This window comes from Ambystoma mexicanum, chromosome 2p (genome assembly GCF_040938575.1).
Source record: "Ambystoma mexicanum isolate Mex_15411 chromosome 2p, UKY_AmexF1_1, whole genome shotgun sequence".
Lineage (NCBI taxonomy): Eukaryota > Metazoa > Chordata > Amphibia > Caudata > Ambystomatidae > Ambystoma > Ambystoma mexicanum.
Genome location: NC_090923.1, coordinates 313,486,097 through 313,506,831, shown reverse-complemented (window position 1 = coordinate 313,506,831; position 20,735 = coordinate 313,486,097). Strand labels below are relative to the sequence as shown.

The 20,735-nt window shown below is 46.1% G+C and overlaps 1 protein-coding gene across 5 annotated transcripts in view; it reads right to left on the bottom strand.

The window, feature by feature from the left end:
- Nucleotides 1-20,735, bottom strand: part of CACNA1D (calcium voltage-gated channel subunit alpha1 D) — a 2,225,258-nt gene that overhangs the window by 534,733 nt on the left and 1,669,790 nt on the right. For all 5 annotated transcript variants that reach the window (XM_069643624.1, XM_069643621.1, XM_069643623.1 and 2 more), the window contains exon 35: nt 14,407-14,534. In XM_069643624.1, the coding sequence (XP_069499725.1) occupies nt 14,407-14,534 (128 nt within the window). The remainder of the gene's footprint in view (nt 1-14,406; nt 14,535-20,735) is intronic.

Genomic DNA, 20,735 nt, shown 5'->3' with positions numbered 1-20,735 from the left:
AAGGATTCGATACTCCTGTGGTGCCCACTCAAATTTGCTTCATATTAATTTACTAAACCTGCTCTACTGGCGGTTTCAAAAAGCCCATGGCAGTTTCAAATTGCCCCTGAACTAATTTCTGCCTGGGAAAAAGGTTGAAGAATTGTTAATGTGATACATTTATACGGTGACTGTTTTTGGTTAAAGGCTCCAGCAGCGTCATGGTGGAAGGTATTTTATTATGAGAACTGAGAGTAGGTGACTGGGCAGATGAATAAAGTTCTGCTGGTCATCTCAAATGTTTCAATAAATTAGCATTACAACATGGGAATTGGGGGTTGGCCTCTGATGTCACAGAGGGAGCCAGGGATGGTGTAGAAAGGTCTGCGGGACCCAATCACTGAAAGTGATGTATGTCCATCTATAGGGCTCTAATATCCAGTAACCAATCAAGCTACTTGTGGGAAGACTTTATGTTGCTAAATGCCTAGTGTTAATTACTTTAGATGGCACCGTTTCATGCAGTTCTGTTCCGCAATCTGTTTGAATATAGCTGTCCCAACTGCATCTGGGATCCTGAAATAAAACTGCGTTACTTATTGCCTGGCGTACACTCCTTTTTGACTACTTTAGTAATTTTTTACTAGTGAGTTCCGAGGCGACCCCAGATATACTTGGGTGAAGGACCATTCCCCAAACGCCCTGCGAGAGCAGGTCGGCTCTTTGAGGAAGATGAAGTGGAGGACAGATGGCCATGCCCAGAAAGTCCAAGTGCCATGTGTTCCATTCTTCCTCATCCTCCAGAAAAGTTGACGTATGATGGGGATCTGAGGGAACACATACAGAAAAAGATGGTGCCAGTCCACCACAAATATATTCCCAAGTGCTCCTCTCTCGAGAAAGTACCAGCAGCACTTCCTGTTGGAACCATAGGGAGTGAAACAATTGATTTCACTTAACCGGAAAATTTTGAAAAATATCTAATTTCTCTCAATTTAGAAAGACAGCTAGGAGACCGCTCTGAGCGGTCTTTCTAAATCAAACTGTCAAGGCCCTGTCGTACACAAGTGCATGCAGATGCTGACAGGAGTGGCCATGTGAGGGAAGTTGCGGGAGTGAGATAAGTGTTTCTGTGTATCTGTTGGTGTAGGAGAGGAGGAGGAATGTTTGTAGTCGTAAAATGGAGGGGAAGGGGGAAAGGGTAAAAGAGTGTTTGTGTGAGTGGTGGAAAGTGAGGGGAATGTTTTGGGTTGAGAAGGGGGCAGTGTGGAATGGGTTTGTTGGGTGAAACTCCCCAAATTCATAGAAATCTAGCCTGCTCAGGAGCGAGTGCGAGTGTCTTGTCAAGATCACCTTCCCAACTGGTGGGGGGCTCAGAGTGTGATTTTTCGGCATTTTGGAGGCCACATAAAATCGGCTGAAATAAATCAGTCTTTATTTGTGTTCAGCCTTCAAAATGAGAAAATATCACATGGAACAGATGGAACTGGATGCAAACAGATCCACCTGAGGGGATTCGAAGATCTCCAAAGGAGCTGCCCACTCGTGAGAGACTGTTGCCTGCTAACAGGATCCACCATCGTGTTCTCCCTTCTGGCTAAGTGAACTCCTAACAAGGAGATCTTGTTCTGTAATGCTGAGAACAGTACATAGTGACGCTACACCACCTCTCGTTGATGTAGTGCATAGCCACAGTGGCTGTCTATCATAATCAGGACAGTCTTGCACTTTATCGAAGGCAAAAGGCCATCTGTGCCAGTCTGATCGCCCTCAGCTCCAAAAGGTTTATGTGGAGTCTTGACTCTGCCAGGAAACACAGCATGCTCACTATCAGTTCGTTCACATGAGCATCCCAGCTCTTCAAGGAGGTGTCCGTAACCACAGTCACCTCTGACTACGGATGGCCTGCATGACTGTGTTCAGGACATGTTGCCCGAGAACTGTGACCATTGAGATCTCAGGGCCCATTAAAATGACCTCATTGTCAAGTGGGCCTCTGGTGCCAGAAAAATGCAGGATGCCATGAGACCCAGCAACTGTAAGAAGTCCAGGGCTGGAAATACGTGGGCATTTTGGAATTTTGTGACCATCTGTTGGATGTGCAGGGACCTGTGCTCGCAAGAAAAAGGCTTACTCATGGAAGTATCCAGAACCGCTCCAATTTATTTATTTATTAGCCGAAAACCCACAGGCATCAGGGCGCTGATGAACTTGAGTATCAGGTTGTCCACCACCACTGCTAAGAGCTTGGGGAAGTCCATTGGAGTGGAAGTGAGCCCGAAAGGCAGAACTTGGAACTGGTAGTGAGCACTGCTGATGATGAACATCAGGTACTTTCTGTGCTTCGGTTGGATCAGCGTGCGAATGTAAGTGTCCGAGAGGAAAGGTGACACCAATCAATCCTGGAGCTCCAGGGCCTGGAAGATCTGCAAGTATGTTGCCATCTGAAACTTGTCCTTTCTGAGCAACTTGTTCAAGCGTCTCAGGTCCCAAATGGTTGCAGTCCTCCATCCTTCTTTGGTACCAAAAAGTAAAGAGTATCATCTCTTGTTCCTTTCCACTTGAGGTACTGTTTCAATAGCACACTTCTCCACTAGGGAGGCTATCTCCCTCTGAAGTAGTGGGTCCGGAACACAAGGTGGCTGAATGACCAGAGGGCAACCCGGTGGCCGTCACAAGAAAGGGAGGCAGTACCCTGGGGTAACAACTTACCATACCCAGGCCTCTGAAGTAATACTGCACCATTCTTTGGAATTAGTCAGACGGCCCCTATCACAGTAGAGTGAGACATCTCAAAGCGGTTTTGGAGCTGCAGTAATAGAGGGGACTGAAGTGGGAGTGGACAGAGGTTTTTGCACCTCTGCCCCTCGATGGTCTCGCACATTTTCTCTGGCCTTGTTTGCCATGTTTATTACCAGGTGTCTGGCCTTTCTCTCTTTGGCTGTGATAGCCATAGTAACAAATATGCTTTCCTCTGCAAGCTTAGTGGATTGGCATACCACAGCAACTACGCCTTAGCAACCACTTTATAAAAGCTTGCAACTATCACCAAAAAAGTTAGACCTATCAAATGGCATATCTAATAGTCTGGTCTGTACTTCCAGGGTAAAATCTGAATTCCCTAGCCACTAGAACCTCTGACATGAATTTCGTACTCATGGCTCTTACAAAAAAATCAGCCGCATCCAATCCAGACTTCCCATTGCGAACAATGCTTAAGAAGCCGTCCCTCATTTCTATGTCTGGGACATGCTCTGCAGCCTCAGGGACCATCGCCCATGAAGTATGGATGGATTTAGTGAGGGCACATGTTGCATTGATGGTTTCTAAGGCTATATTGATGGATACATACACTTTTTGGTTAGTGCCACTATAAGGCCAAAGCCATTGTTAGAAAGAGAGGGAAGAGTTTTGAACGTGAATATCTAGTTGATAAAACCACCAGCAATGCTCGCTGCATGAACCTGCTTAAATACTGTATGTTCTTTTTTCAATGCCTTCCGCCATATTTACCAATGAGAGGTTGGTTCTCAATAAATATTCCAATCATGACTTCTGTAGTGTGTCGTGTTTTGTGAAATTTTCATGGCAGAGGACCACACAGTGTTACGAGTATGCAGGAAGGGACAGAGAAGCATGTGCGTAATCGACTTCCTATAGTTTGTGCCGTGGGGAACAATTGCAGTCAGCGTTGTTCATGTGAGGATACAGTAAGTATCCGCCTGCTTTATCCTTCCCCCAACTTTCTTTGAGATCTCCTGAGTTTACACCTACAGGTGCCATCACGGACCCCATTTGCTGATGGTCACAGCATGTCACCATCCTACTTTGGCCAATCCCATCCGTCAACCCCTTCGTTCCCCCTCGTTCAACTCGCTTGGATCCCACTGCAAAGCCTCCCCGTTTCATTCCTCCAGCCGGTTTACAAGAGCAGCCCTCTTCCCCGGCTTTGTCCTTTCTGCTCATGCCTCCTTCTTAGAAGGAAGCCTCGGCCTACATAGTTTGTCTTTTCCTCTGCGAGTATAGAGCTTCACCCAGATTCCCACGTAGCACTAAACAAAGTCCACACTTGTGCCCCCACTACCCCATCCGCTTTCATTCCTGCTGCAGACTCTTTTGATGCTCCATGAGGATTGGCTTGATGCACTAGCTTACCGCTCACTGGGCCCATCTACTAATTTACCGCCATTAATCTATAAATGAACTCCAGACCATCCTACATTTTTTATTCCCCGACCCTGACAGCACTAGCTTGCTTCATGGTGGCGATTATGATGCACAGCGGGATCAACTCCTTAGTTCATCCAGTTAGCCCAGCGGTATTCAAACTGTGGGGCGCGATCCCCCAAGGGTCCGCGGGTGCATCACTGGGGGTCCTGAGAGCTCAGCATGAAATCTAAAAAAAATAAATATATATATATATATATCTTATTTTTTTCCTTTTTTTTTTAGATTGGAAGAAATGAGCAGAGTGGCTCACATGGTCGGGCTGCAGCATGAAACTGTCTCAGGCAACAATGAAAAAGTGGACCGCAGTTGTAAATGGATATTCATTCCTTTAGTCACAGACTGGGCCTCATTACAACTATGGCGGTACGGTAACAACGGTGCCGGTAAGCTACCTGCACCGTTGCTACCGTACCGCCACAGTAAAAGTTGTGCTTGGAGGTGCCTGACAGCCTGCCAGGTCTGACCTGGCAGGCTGTACGGCACCAGCGAGCACAGCTCGTCAGATGCACCAGCAACATTATTAACGGTGCCGGTGCATCCGAGCACCCCATTCCCATTGAGCCCTAACGGACTCAATGGGAATGGGGATCTACAGGTACCGGTACCGGCACCCGTACCCGCGAAAGGGCAATTATCAGGTCCGCCTAACTTGCCATGACCCGGTAATTACCCATTCGCGGGTGCCAGATCCGGATGCAACTCCGGCGGCAGCCGTGCCGGTTTTACCGGCACAGCTACCACCAGGGTTGTAATGAGGCCCACTGTTTAAATAGTACGCAAGGGGGTGCTTTGTGTTAAAATGTAAGTAAATTGTGATATATGATATATGATATGATATGATATGGCATTTGTAACGCGCCTATACACAAGTGTTTCAAGGCGCGACGAGGCAGGGAGGGGGGAACAAGGGGAAGACAGACAACGATCCTACTAGGCCAGGTGTCATTCAGACCGCGCAAGTGCAGGGGTAGGGGGAAGGGAAAAAGTGCAAGGGGAAGGGGGAGGGGGGGAGTGCAGTACAAATAAGTAGAATAGAAATAAAATAATAAATAAATAGGGCCAGCTGGTGGCAAGTGCAAGGTAAGTGCAGACAAGTGCTGGGGGGGGCTGTAGGGATACAGTGACAGTCCTTCAGTGCAGGGGTTGCCAGGGAGGCAGTGCAAGTGAAGAGTGACTGGGCCCAGGACCGAGGTCGGTGAGAGTGGCCCAGTTGCAGAATCAGTGCAGTTTTGGTGAAGAATTTAGCTGGGGAGAGGGAGAGAGAAAGCAGAAGTGAAGAGGAAGGTTTTGAGGTGCTTCCGGAACCGGAGATGGTTCTCCTCAAGTTTCAGGGAGGCAGGAAGGCTGTTCCAGAGGGAGGCCCCTGCCGCGGAGAGAGATCTACCCCCAGCTCGTTGCTTCGAGAAGCGGCTGACCCTGAGGGAGTTGGAGACGGATGAGCGTAGGGCTCGGGAAGGAAGATATTTAGGAAGAGAGAGTTGAAGGTATTTAGGCCCCAGGCCCCAGAAGGCCTTGTGGACAATGCAGAGGGTTTTGAACTTAATCCTCGCAGCCACTGGGAGCCAGTGTAGAGATTTCAGTCCTGGAGAGATACGGTCCCTGGGCTTGAGGCCAAGGACAAGTCTCGCAGTTCTGTTCTGGATGAGTTGCAGAGGGCGGAGAGTGGAGGCAGGCAGATTAAGATAGAGGCTGTTACAGTAGTCCAGCTTCGAGAGAACCAGGGCTCGGGTAGACAGTGAGCTTCTGGGGGAAGGAGAGGAAGGGAAGAATACCTCTGAGGAGGTGCAGCTGGTAATGTGTCATGATCTCTGCTTCCAAAAGGTCAGGGTTTTCCCAACTCCCTTGGAAGCAGATCCATAACCCAGGTTCCGAGTGCCAACCAGTCCCAATTGGGACCTTTTGGACCCAGTCCTGGCGCCAGTGGCACCAGGCTCATAAATATGCCCAGTCCCAGCGCTGGAAGCGCCGGGCTCATAATGCTTGGGTGGACTTACCTGCAGCAGACCATGCTGCTTACTTGCCTGCCAGTTGAGCCTCTGATCCTCTTCTGTTTGGAACTACTTTTCCTGTTGGGTGGGGCTGGAGCCACTCCCTAGATTCAGAACACTGGAACTCTTCTGGAAGGCAGGAACTCTTTTTTTACCAGGAACTCTTTTCTTACTTAGGCGTGGCTGTGGAAGGAGACACCTAAGCACTACAGGAGGCTATTTAAACCACACCCGGTGGATGAATCTTGCTTTGCGTTATTCTGCACCCTCTGCAGCAGAACGCTCATCGTGTCTTCTGCATCCGGTCCTGGGCCTAAGGAAAAAGGCTTACCATCCTGAATCCATTCTTCAGCAACACCTATAAAGACAAGAAAGAACAGGTTAGCATTCCGGCATCTGAAAGGCAAAGGCTTACCTACTCTTTGTGCGCTCCGGAGGTCTTCACACTGCATTCCGGCATCTGAAAGACAAAAGCTTACCAACTCTTCGCATGCTCCGGAGGCCGTCGGCGCTGCATCTCGCATCTGAAAGACAAAACAAGGTGCGTTTAAAGACATTGGGGAACTTTAATACTCACGTGCCATTACTCCTTTCCACATCTAACCCAGTGGGTATCCCGGCACCCTGCAGCCGCTCCGAACTTGTACCTGCAAAATAAAAAGACAGTTAGAGCGCTTCGTGAAGCTGGCAACAAGCGCTTACTTACGTGCTTCCAGGCGCTTCTATTCATCACACGGGCTCCATCTTCAACTCACTTCAGCCCGTCATCCGCCATCGCCGGAACCCTGCAAAACAAGAGACATCATTATTACAGACTTTAAAGACATTTGAGTTACTCGAAACTTACCGTTCGTGCAGTAAACGACAGACAGCAGTCCTCTGAAGTCAAGAGGCCTGCGCTACCTATCCAGTGAAGAAACTGGTTACAGCACCCTGCCCCGAGGCAGATGGAGAGCTCGGCATTCACTTACCTAAGGTGAGAGCGTTAACCTGTGGGGGTCTACAGGAGAGGAGAAGAGGAAAGAGATAGGGACACCCCAATAACCCCAGTTCATTAACCCCTTATTTTCTATCTGCAGACATCTTACTCTGCACGTCAGGCATACAGGGCACAGAGGTCCAGCCCAAAGAGCCAACCGGGTGCTGCACATCACCTTTGAAGATACGGTAGTCGCCCAGTCAAGACCGGCGCCTCTGCGAGAATCAGGTGAGCGTTACATAATGTGACTTCTTAGAGACGTCAGATATATGAGGAGAGAAGGAGAGTGTGGAGTCGAAGATGACCCCGAGGTTTTTTGCCTTGCAGGTAGGAGCAGGAAGAGGGCCAAGAGAGGCCGGCCAGAGAGCTGCAGGGAAGGAGGGAGTGGGTGTGCCGATGAGTAGGATCACAGTCTTACAAGCATTAAGGCAGAGGTCATTGGCAGCACATATTCGCAACAATGGTCAAAATTACTAACTGCATAGTTAAGTAACTCATCAAACTGGTCCACATTGGCCAAAATGGTGGCCCGTTTTGACTGGCCCACACTAGCATTTTACATTTTTGGTGCAGGCATTGCCCTATAGCCCAGTCCGAGCCTGACAGCTCATCCATTATGGAGGAGCTAAGGAGCCAGCCCAGTGAAACAGTGAGCACTCCCTTAGCTGCTTTTTCCAGCTGATGGAGTGCTCCTGGGCTGGCTGAACTGTCAAAGGGAAAACTGTTTCCCTTTGACAGTTCAGTTTAGTTCCCCGGCCGCATATGCTCACTGAGCCATACAAGTGCTGGGGCGTTTTGCTTCGCCAGCATTGCATAGCTCATTGAAAATGCTGGCTGGGGCACTGAATGTCTGTATGTCCGAGGAGGAGCTCCTGCGCCTCCTCGCACATACGGAGAGAGCAGCCTGGAGCCGGGCATTTCAGCACCCACACGCAGGCCAATGCAGAAGGTACGTTTATGTTCATTGTTTTTATTTAAACATGTGTATGGATGCGTGTATGCTTATGTTATGAGTGAATGTATGGTGATGGATGCTTGTGTCAATGATAGAGTGATTGCTGTATAAATCTGCAGCGCCTTGCATACACACGTAATCATGTTGATTGTGTTAGGCCCAGTGGGGCCCAGGGGACAGGGATGGTATCTTTTTACTGGACATCTATTATAGATGTCCAGTAAAAAATGTCATGCCTGCACCCCCAGCACCAATTGCAAACTGTTTGGATATTTACCCATTTTTTTTGTTAATAGTATGCTCTACAATGCAACATTTTAACCCATTATTTAAAAAACATTTACAGGGGGAACCCTCCCCCCCCCCGAACACTTCTTTATTTGTTCTGGCTCCCTCACTATGCTTGGTCGCAATGGCATTTTTGGGGGAAATCGTTATGCCCCTTCACTTAAGAAAATCACCAGCCGCCACTGGACCTCAGACTGTGTTGCAAACGGGATGGGGGGAACCCACATACTATGGTGGGAGCACAATGGGCGGGAACCATGGGATCGTGGTTGGAGCAGAGTGGGGAGAGCCCAGGGTGTGTGATGGGGTGCGGAGAGACCAGGGACTGGGTAGGAGTGGGATGAGGGAGCCCAGCGACTGTGATGGGAGCAGGTGACATAGCGCAATATATAGTGTCCATTTGGAATTTCTGGGGGGTCCCGACCTGCCCAAATTTTGCTCAGGGTGGCCCCGGCCAAAAAAATTTGAAGACACAAACATTTTGCCCATTTTCTGTGCTCGGCATACAGCACTTGCACAAAGCACCAGAGTGCTCAGTAAGTCAACTGTCTGTTGTAACGCTTCAAAATGACATGCACTAGAAAGGTTGAAGCACAGGTTTCCTTTGCCACCTTTCAAAAATTCTTCAAATATATCATTTACAGTGTAGATGGGGTGCAATGTTAATGTAGCAGTGGCAACAAGCTCAGCTAGCCATGGAGTTTCTGGTACCACTATTAGGAAAGATGTTATCAATATTTGATGACATTCTTTTGAAAGGGGAAACCAGCAATGTTTTGCATATTCATTTCCATGGTCTATTTACCCCTTGTTCCCGTCAAAGCGCCACAAGGTAAATGGGAAGGGAACAAGGGAGCAAACAGACCATGGAAGTGACAATGAATAAATAAGAAAAACAACAGATAGCGGTCCTACTAGGCCTTGTGACATTCAGAACATGCACGTGCATTGAAAAATAGTGGGGTGGGGAGGAGGGAGTAAGTGCTAAGGGCCCCCAAGAAAGAGGGGGAAGGGCTAAGGTGCCTATTGGGTAGGCCACAGGTAAGTGCATGGGCAGAGGCATCCCAAGCCAAGAGGAAGATCTGACGCCCATCAGTTAAGTGCAGAGCTGAGACAAAACACCCAACTAGTAGGTGTAAGCCCAGAGGGTAGTGCAGGAGAGGGGGGTGGAAGCTGGTGGCAATTGGGCAAATAGCCAGGACCCTATTGGAGTCTTGAGGAACCGGGCCACCAATCTCAGCAGCTAAGGGGATGGTTAGCATGATAGGGAGAGAGAGGAGGAGGAGGATAAGAGAAAGGTCTTGAGTTGTTTGCGGAACTTGAGGCGATCCGGTTCAAGACGGAGGAGGGGAGCAAGACTGTTCCAGAGGAGGGAGCCAGCTGAAGAGAGAGATCTGCCCCAGCTCTCTGCCTGGAGAAGCATTTGACCAGCAGAGAATTGGAGCCAGAAGATCGAAGGGATCTGGAGGGAGAGTATTTAGTCAGAGACAGAGAGAGCTGTATGTAGCATTGTCCATGTCCCCAGACAACCTTATGGATGATGTAAAGGGTCTTGAATTTGACCCCTGCGGCAACAGAGAACCAATGTAGAGATTTTAGTGCTGGAGAGACACAGTCCCTGGGCTTGAGGCCAAGGATAAGTCTTGCAGCCCTATTCTGTATTAGTTGAAGAGGGCAGAGGGAAGAAAGAAGTAGGTTGATATAGAAGCTGTTGCAGTAATCCAGCCTAGAGAGGACCAGAGCTCTAGTGACATTGAATTTCTGGGGGGAAGGTGAGGAAAGGGAGAGTGTCTCTAAAGAGGTGAAGTGGAAAGTGGGTCTTTTGGCAAGGTCCAAGATGTGAGGCGTGTAGGAGAGAGAGGGGTCGAAGATGACCCCAAAGTTTCTGGCTGCAGTGGAAGGAGAAGGAAGAGAGCCCATATAGGGCAGCCAGAATAGCGGAGGGAAACAGGGAATAGGTCTTACGGGCATTAAGACAGAGATCATTGGAGGTGTAACGGGACTGGGTAGCAGACAGGCAGTCCGGGGTGATAGGGAAGGAGGAATGGAGCTTGAAGAAGGGCTGCGTTTTGTTTGCGTAACAATGGAAATGAGGAGAGAAGGCAGAGATCAGATGAGCTAGAGGTGCAAGGTAGATATTGAAGAGTCAGGGCAAGAGAACTTAGCCCTAGGGAACACAAGATGTAGAAAGGGCGGTAGTGGAGAAGGAGTTCAGTAGAACCTGGTGAGCGGTCAGTGAGGAAGGAGGCCAACCAGTCCAGTGCCCGGTCAGAGATACAAAGTGTATCTTGGAGCCTCTTTATGAAGATAGAATGATTGACCGTGTAAAAGGAGGAAAAGAGGTCAAGGAGAATGAGAACAGCAGGAGAGTTAGAGTCAAGATTTGCCAGCAGTTCTTCACAGATGTTCAGTAGAGCAGTTTCAATGAATCTGGATGCTTCGAATCCAGATTGATGGTCATGTAAACAAGCAACAAGCTCAGTGTGTTGGGTCAGTTGGGGGAAGACCAACTTCTCCAGTAGTTTCCCAAGGAAAGGTGTAGTAGAGATAGAGTGGTAGTTGGCCAGACATGAGGGGTCAGCTGTAGTGCTCGAGTGAAAAGTGAGTTAAAACACGGTGCCAGTAAGCAGCCATTTTGGACATTTGATTTCGCCCGCAGTGAAAGTCTGCATTTTTTGCGATGATCCCTTTTAGGAGGCAAAGATGATTTAGCAGCACCAGCAGTATTGTAGTGAGAAGCGCATGAGTTAATCGTGTAGGATAGTTTTGCAATGTTCATTCAAGGACGAGCTACGAGAAGAGGCTGAGATGAGCAGCTGCACTGATAAGGGTGCTGAGAATGGGAGCGCAGTAGCATGAGATGGTTTTTTTTCCACTGTCTGAATTTTTCCACTCTAAGGGTGCCTCCGATGCTTGCTGTCTGTCAGTCTGGCTGGAGACATTCAGTAACCTATGGAAGGCAGAGACTTTGACCAAATAAGAAGAGTGTGGTAATTCCATTGAGGTAGACGGAAAAGTCTAACTGAGAAGGAGTACGCTCTGTTCCAGACCCGTTAGCTGAGGTGTTCACTCTGCCTACCTGCTTTGGGGCTTCGCAGTGCTGTGCCAGGTGAGATGAAGGTGTTATCTACAGCTGTACTAACGGTGATGTATTAGATTATCTTCTTGTCATTGTATGTCTCTATGTGCGATACATAACATGTATTCCTTTGCATGTTGTTTGTTAGAAACTGTGAATAAAGGGCCTGTAAAGAGCCAATTATATTCTAACTATTGGTCTAAGTTTGTGTTATTGCCTCCCTGTGTCCATGAACTACCATTCTGTGTAGGGTGGTATGTATTACTAATCTGAGGTCTCTACACATTTTGGGAAGCAAAACAGTGGCGCTGAGATCAGGGTACTTTTGAGGTATTTGATTCCGAGTACTAGACGAATCTGAGCTTGGACACAGAACCACAATTTCTTTGATATTTTAGGTTTCATAAGTGTTTGATTGTTTTTTGGGGTTTGCTAAGAGATTATGGAATATCCATATATCAAATTAGTTCATTATTTAGGAAGAAGGGAAGCTCCAGAGGCGGAGAATGTCCCGAAGTGATATATGACAAACTTGCACAGACTTGGGCGTGTGGTGACGGTTTAAGTGAGCCATGGGATGAGAGCATAAGATGAGAGCATAAGAGACAGAAGTCCAGCCAAAGTGGTAGCTGGCTTACAGCAAGTGGCTGTAGAAAAGGGACAGGAGTGCTCAGCTTTGGGCAGAAGAGGTTGGATTTTGTTGTATACATTAAGAAAGATGCATCAGCAAAATGCAGAATTATAGACGAATGTCTTGATGTTAGAAAAGGGGTTGGCTGCGGAGAAGCAGATTACGTTAATGCAGCATCTGCAGTTGAAATTGTACCATGATATGGCAGACCGATATTAGGCAGTGGCTGAACAAGCTGTCGTGACAGTTGACCAATACAAATATCGAAAATGGAAAGGTATAGGTTTCAGAAGTCAGCAAGAGCCGGAGCAAAGGAGGGGATGTTGTCCTTAATGGGAGAGACCTGTTTGGACGAGACCTTCAGAGAGTAGACTACTCTACAGATCTCATCTGATGTGCTAGGTGAGAAGGAGGAGAGAGTGGGTGGGGAGGAAGAGAGGCAAGGGACAGGGTGAGGAATGGAAGAAGGGGGAGCAGAGAGAGGTCAGAATGTCCTGAGATTTAGAGGTGAAATGGGAGGCCAGTGCAGTACAGAGGGTCTGAGAGGGAAGAGGAGAGGTGGAGACTGCAGATGGATTGGCTAGTTCCTTGCAGATTTTGAAGAGTTCCGTTGTGCTGTTAGAGGCTCCAGAGATACGGGACAGGATGGTGTCCCTCTTCTTGGAGCAGATAGAGAAAAGGTATTGCCTTTGGAGCAGGTGAAAGGTCAATTTGTCAGAGGATGAGCCTGAGGTCTGCCACTTCTGTTCAGCAGCTCTGCACTTGCGTTTCAGAGCGGCTAGATCAGAGTCGTACCAGCTGTTACGCTTAGAGGCAGGTTTCAGGCAGATCCTCATGACAGAGAAATGTCAAGAGTGTTAGTGATGACAAGATGAAGATTGGCAAGGACAGAGTCAGTGGGAGAGTCAAGAGGAGGGATGAAGGTGGAGGCAAACGCAGCGACTGACACTCGCTTCATCGGTCGGATGACAGTGAAGGAGGCTGGCAGTGCTGGTTCAGTCGGGGGCCGAGAGGTCCCAGGTGAGAAGAGAGGAGAGAGTGGTCAGACCAGCAAAGAGGGGCAGTGAGAGGATTGGAGAGCGGGAGATCAGTGGGGATGAAGGCAACAAGAGTGTGACTGGCAGAGTGGATAGGGTTGGTGGGGAGAATAGTGAGAGAGACAGAGGAACAGAGATCACGGAAGAGTGAGGAGGCAGGAACAGTGGAATCAAGGTGGATTTTGAAGTCTCCAAGGAGGAAGAGTTTAGAGGTAGAGGTCAGAGGTGTTGATGATGATGACAGGTTATTTATAACGTGCTTAATACCCAGAGGTTTCTATGGACGGACCCGGGGCTCAAACATGGGTTGCTCTGTCATCTTGCTTCCAAGGCGAGCATGTGGCCCTTGAGCTATCCTCCCGAGACTGAAGTCAGCCCATTGAGAAAGGAAGATAGACACATGGTCAGACAAATAGTTCTGGACCAAAAGGATCCCTCATATTTTAAGATACTCCCTACTCGTTTAAACAAATCTCATCTTCATCTCTCTTCACCATACACTAATCATATGACCAACCATCACACATGACAGCCATGCCTACAAACACAGCACCACTTACATCTGTAGTCCCCGCACCAGCAGCTACATAGGTCCTTGCAGCAATGACTCCAATCGATCAACTTTGGGCTTTCCTTTCACAAATCTCAAGACTTGGGTACTTCCGGCTAGCAAGCATCAGTGGATTTGCATTTGCCTTTCCCTCTACCTCATTACATCTTCTTCCTCCCTCTTTTCTTACATGGCCATGTGCTGCAAGGCTGGCAAAATGTCAGTTGCCCGCTATGCAACACCTCTGTACATTACACATTGTTAAACTGGAAGCTAGACCAGTATGTTAAGTACCTGCTTCAGCCACCTGTGTGCAATCTAGAACCAGGCGTTTGAATAGCAGCAGGGCTTACTCGGTGCTTCCTCTTTTTAAGGTTAGAAAATGGAGTGCCAGTATATTAGGAAATCAATAACACCTACTAGTAGCATGTGTAATAGGAAGCCGCATTTGCAATGAAGGGCAATACTAAAATATATTATTATATATTGGCATATATGCTGCAGGAAATGAGTAATTTTCCAAATTTTAAGATATATTTCTTGTAAGCGGTCTAATGTATGTGTGTAATAATGTTCCTTGCCTAGAAATATATGAATACATTCATGCCCACGCAATTCTTTTTTATATGCACTTGTCTCAATATGATACATGTATCTAAGACATTTCAGTGATCAGTTAATCAAACTCACTTAGCTTCAGGATCATATTCCGACCATATCCTTTTGAATTCATCAAGGTGATGAGGACCAAGTATCGACCAATCACGTGTAAGGTAATCAAAATTATCCATGATGACAGCAACAAAGAGATTGATGATCTACAAAATAAATACAATTCCAATAATGTTATCACGTTTTGTTTCCACATTAGTATAGGAATTACAGATGATCTATTACATAACAAGTATAGCTGCCCATAAGAGTGTACTTGACCAACAAATGTTAATTTTATCTTCTCTTACTACAGAGGGCATTCTAGAATATACATTGTACTGATCTGTAATCGCAAATCGCTTACGTCCAAGTTACAGGTGACTTCCACCATCTAGTTATGTCAAACAGTGAGGAAGTGAAACAAGACCAACAATACATACAGTTGACCTTAGAACAACCAAAGGCCAATTAGCATTCAAAGAAGATCTCACAGAGCCCCAAACCCACATGTGGTATAATGACCAAATGGTAATTTAGACTACATTATCTCACAGACCCATATTTTAGTTCAAAGTCCAGATTGTGTCTTTTCTGCCCACAAGTATGCTTGGTTGCCTAAAAGGTCCTTACAGAATGATCTACAGAGTGACTTGTGTCAAATGTGGCTGCATACTGAAGGCCAGGTATAATTAAAAGTTGCATTTGTGGGGTAGGCATAGGAAGTAGCTAGATAGGTGTACAATGAAGTGAAAGAGAAAACAACTCCAGATGGCTCCACCCTCTAGCAGACAGCAATCCTATCCCCATGCAGCGCTCTGTACACCCAATCGTTTATCGACTGATTAGAAACGGCAAAACTTCATCCTCTCTAGCAATACATATTACCCATACAAAGTGTAGGAACTGCCTGACTAACCGCAGCCTACTCCAACCCTCTGGCCAACTGTCATTGAAAATGTAATAGATCTAACCAACGGCCAGACCAGAGTCAGTAGAAGTAAAAAGATCAGCGCAATTAAGCAAGAGAATGTAATTATTCAGAAATAAAGGCAATACAAATTGCAAACATCTGTAACTTTTGTGCCTCCACCAGAAATGAAGATACATTTTTCCTCACTAAGTAGAGACACTATTCGAGCACACATTTGACTAAAACTGGCTTTTTAAACATCCTGGAAACCCTGTTACTGTTGGTTTACTTCATCATCCACTTATATTGCAAAATCTAAACTAGAGAGTGAAAACCACATACACATAAAAACTCTCCTTTGTAGCCATATCCACACTTAATTATACTCCACTTTGGAAGGCAAGAATAATGGGGTCAAAATGTCCCTTTCAAAGTCAAATAGAATTAACACTGTCTATTGCCGCCAATGAGCGATTGTATTTTTGTGGAGCAATGTAATGACTTTATGATGGCACAGGCATATTAACCGCTTCTGACAGCAAACAATTTCACATGGCATGGCAGAAAACTAACAAAGAATATTTGGACAATCCTGATTGTCCTATCTCCAATATTTAGCTAAATCTTTCATCCCCTCAGGATGGCCTTATAATTGTCTCAGATCACTCAGGAGCATCCCTAAGTCAATGTACTTAATGTGTGTACTTGCCCACATTCCTAGAGGCCTAGCTGGTCCATATGTCACCATTGTGTTGTCATAAATTTGACTAAATGGTAGTCAAGTACTATTTCCAACACGTAGTGATGACGTGAGACTGACTGTAGATTTATCTCTGACTTAACCTTCAGATGTTCAGCCTTAAACAAAATAATCTAGCACTGGTGGTGCTATTGCTAAATAATGCATCGTGGTGATGAGCACACCAATCCTTTTCATCTAAAACCACTGTGCATTGTAATAATTGCAGTGAAAACTTTGCAATGAGGATCTATCTTTACTGACATTAAAGTCACCTGCTATTGTACAGGGTTGAGTGTTGCAGGGTGAAATGAAAGTCTGATATGGCAGGCAAGGGAAGTGAACTTCTTTGATAAGTTCCAGTGACAATGTATATACATCAGGTAAGTCCACAGGTAAGTAAGTAGGAAGGTGCACAGGAGACATCCACCAGCCTCCACTCTCACAGACTGCTTCACTGCAACCGACATTCATGGAACGTACAGGGGTACAACCACTACAGCATTCCATAGGCATACATTCCACCAGGCATTGTATCAAGCAAGCGTCCATGCAGGACCAAGGAAGGGAACACAAGACACAACGAAATATCTGTTTAATTTAAACCACTTTACATTGTAATAATTGCAGTGAAAACTTTGCAAAGAGGATCTATCTTTACTGACATTATGCCATTAAAATCACCTGCTATTGTATAGGGTTGAGAACAAGATATCAGTACCATTGTCAGATTGTGTAATGAAGAGAGATCATCGCTTATTGAGCCATAATATGAACAAACACAATTGTTGCCCTTGAGGAGAACTTAAAGGCAGTACTCATCTCCCATGTTGAGGTTTCTCAACCTTGATTAAATGTCAGTTTTATTTTTTTCTGTGCAAATTGTTCACACCTTAGGACGCTGATAACCATTGTATCCATCCCCTTTGATTCCACCCCAATTACGAGCCCCCCCTAGCAAAGAAGCTGTCATAGCCCCTATCCAAATAACCATAAGTACTACATTCTGAATGATATAGGAAGAACCAAACAACCATTGTGCCACCCCAAACACGATCCAACTAGTTCCCTTGAGAGGGAATTTAGAAGAAAAAAAATCTCATTCCCTCTCCTTTGCCCCCACACCTCCTACCCACCTACTAATTAGGATATACCAATATTCACAAATACATTGATGATCATTGATGTAACTGGAATATACAAGTTTACTGTTAAACAGTTCTAGCACAAGCAGTTTTCTAAATCCCAGTATATTCTGTGAGAAACCAGAAGGTGTCTCACCCACTAGTCCCTGGGGATCGGTCATCCAGGTTGCCAGGACATGGCCATCGCTTTTGGATCAAGTTCCTGGGGGTGGACCAGTGGGGGAGGATCACCTGGGTGAGGGGTCTTCGGGCAGTGGGAGTGGGACACCAGATGGTGAGACGGGGTATCCCCTTCCCTGCAACACCTTTACCCCATTGTACCAGGTAGGATATTTAGGAACTCAACCCCCATGCCATCTACAACACAAAACACTTTCTCACAGACAGCCCGCTATTAGAGAACACAGACTAACACCCGAGCCGTATACCTGACTTGTCCCAATACAATGGTCAGGCACGGACAGGCAGTTACTGACCATCACACACACCTGACTTGCATTACACTTCCCCACACGGATAAGACGGAGCAAGAGAGCACCCTTTGAGCGAGTCAAAGCACACGAGGAAACAACAGTTCCAAGATGGCAGTTAAACAAGATGAGAAAGACAGTGAAATAGAAGGGACATTTTGTTGACCTTTTTGACAAGGAACCGTTACTTTCACAAAACCTCGAGAATAGAAAGCGTAAGACCAGGAAATCAGGCTGCAGATTCCTACATTGTGTGTCTGAGTTACCTAGGGCCCTCCCGCGTCGTTAATCAAGGCAGGGAGAATCGCCAGCTGCTGTGGTATTGTCCATGGCTCCAAAAACAAAGCAGCGCCAGTGAAATCAGCACAGCCGGAGAGTTGGGGAGACCGATACAGGACCGGTCTGTGTTGAAGCCAAGATTGCAGGCGGCAACATTGTATGGTGAGAGATGGAAAGAACATTGTATGAAACACGTGTGATAACCAACGCAAGTAAAGTTGAACTGCAGATGAGTGATTGAACTTTGAAACCAAGATACAGTACCTTTCACCAAGTGGTCCGGCACCCTGTTTGTGCTCAATCAAAGGTCTCTGTAAGGTATCCAGCTGAGAGTTGACAAAAGTGAGAGTGGCAAACGATTGTGAATCAAAGTCCTCCAGTGACGGGTCAAAAAAATTCATGCACACAATTGAAAGTTTCAATGTTGATACAGTAAAGAAAGATTATAAATAAGTAGATAAAGTTGGTCCGAGCCCGGCAGAGGTAGGTTGATTTCAATATTTGGGTTAAAGCAAGTTTTATGTTACAATAGACAAATTGGTCCGAGCCTGATTAAAGTTTTCTGTCAAAGCAGATCTGAGCCCGGCAGAGGGGGATCCGGGGTGAACCGCGAATCATCCAAGAAATTGGATATGTAAAAATCCTGAGAATATTGTGTTAAAGTGCATCTGAGCCCGGCGGAGGGGGATCCGAGGGGAATAGTAAATCACCTTAGAAAATTGTGTATATGTGAAATACAAATAGAAAAGGTACTTTATTGTTTGTTTGTTACATCAGGCCCTCTGAAAGTAGAGACTTTGAATGGCAAAGAGACTTTGGCACAGAAGGCCATGATGTTGAGGTTTTGCACTGCACCCTCATGCTAGAGAAGCCATAGACTGTGCTGAGCTCGAGTGTGCTGCCTTGCCCCGGCTGAAAACGTGGGGAAGGGAAGCCAACGGCTTTAATATCTTGACATATCATTTCTTGAACACTTTTCTTTTGCATAACATTGCTTCCCACACAATTTGTATTTAGAGGTACGGATTGGCAAAAGGTTTATTAGTATAGGCCCTTTTATTTTGACAAGACACCACTAGGACTGCGTTATTATTATTTTATGGTCAAAGCTTGCTCCCATCTTTAGATTTAGGATTAGATAGGCATTTTTCAAAACCAATTGAAGTTCAATAAACACCCTTGACTTCCTTACAATTCCCAGTTTACCATTTAGAGTTTAAATAATCTCTTTGTATAAAGCAGAACATCTGTTAGTTTGTTCCTTATACAATTCCACACCAATCTGCTCCAGATTTTGCATAGTTACCTGTTAGGACCTCCAGATATTACTGGCTACAAGACATTTGGACACCCAATCTCTTTCCCTGGATTTCAGCCCCTTCACACATGAGGCGCTTGCCTGATATCAGTGAAGCATCAATGTGGTCGTAGAAGGACTTGACAAAGCTACTTTTAAGCGTCTTGACATGAGGAACAAAGCTTGAAGACCTCGAAAACCTTATTTCAAGACTGCAGGATGTACTGTTTCTGAGATATTTGCACCATGCCAGGGTGAGGCCACAGGTGGGCAGAGCGCACAGAAGGTCCCAGTATGATGCAGCATGATAACTCTCGCCTCGCCTCCACGTCTGCTCTGGGTTATGTCAGCCAGCCAGCCGCGCCCATTCTCAGTGCAGTTTACTTCAGAGTGCAAAGCACGTCAAGCGATAAGCGACTCGGAACAGCGACCGATGTTCAACAATTGATGAGAGCGTTATCATGTCTCTCTACAGAACCTGTGCAGAGTATGTGTACTTTTTGCTAGTTCCAGAATATTCAGATTGACATTTTTAGTATGTAATCTCAGTTTCACCAGCCCAAGTATATTTGCACTTTGACAAATTCAGTATACTATACTGTAACCATCGCAGTGAACCAATCTGCACACATTAAATGAATTCGAAGTTGAGTCGTTCTAGGGCACCTGGCCGTGACGGCTTGTCTAATGCTATGTTCAAAGAACTCCCTGAGGAATGGGCGCAACTCATCCATGCCGTTTTCAAAAAAGTTATACAGAGCAGGACTCTTCCCACATCATGGAAGACAGCAGTGGTGGTGCCCATCTTTAAAAGAGGAAACAAAAAATATCTGAAAAACTACCGCCCTGTAGCACTCTTAGATGTTATTGGAAAGTTATTCGGCCCCTTACTGTTGTCACAATTCCAGGAATGAACACAGAAAAAGGGGTGGATTGATCATTTTCAAACGAGTTTCTGAAAAGGAATCGGCACATCAGCTAACATTCTTCTGCTTAGTATTCTGAAAGGGAAAACACAAAAAGGCACAACCAAAATTTACATCGCATTTGTTGACCTGGTCCAGGCTTCTGACCAGGTCAACCGTGTTTTGGCCTGGGATAAAGTAGCAGAAAGACGCTGTGCAATCAATATAATGGAACCTCTCATAGCGTTCCATTATGAAACCTCAATTAGAGTGCATCTAAACCAAATCGGGCTACTATCCTCAAAGATTGGAACATATAGAGGGGTCAAGCAGTGGTGCCCCTCGGACCCGGCGATATACAACTGTGTCATATGGGATATCGAAGATTTTGAAAAAGAAGTGAGATCTTCTCGACCTAAGAATAAAAAGACTTCTTTAAACAGATGACATAGTCTTGATTGACCAGACTGAAATAGGGTTGCAACGACAACTGTATAGCCTGCAGACCATCGGGAAATAAATCAAGAAAAAACAAAAGTTTTGTGTTTGGAAAAAGGCAATACCAGAAAAGACTATTTTAAATGGTACCTGAAATCAAACACAATTGAACTGGTAAAAAA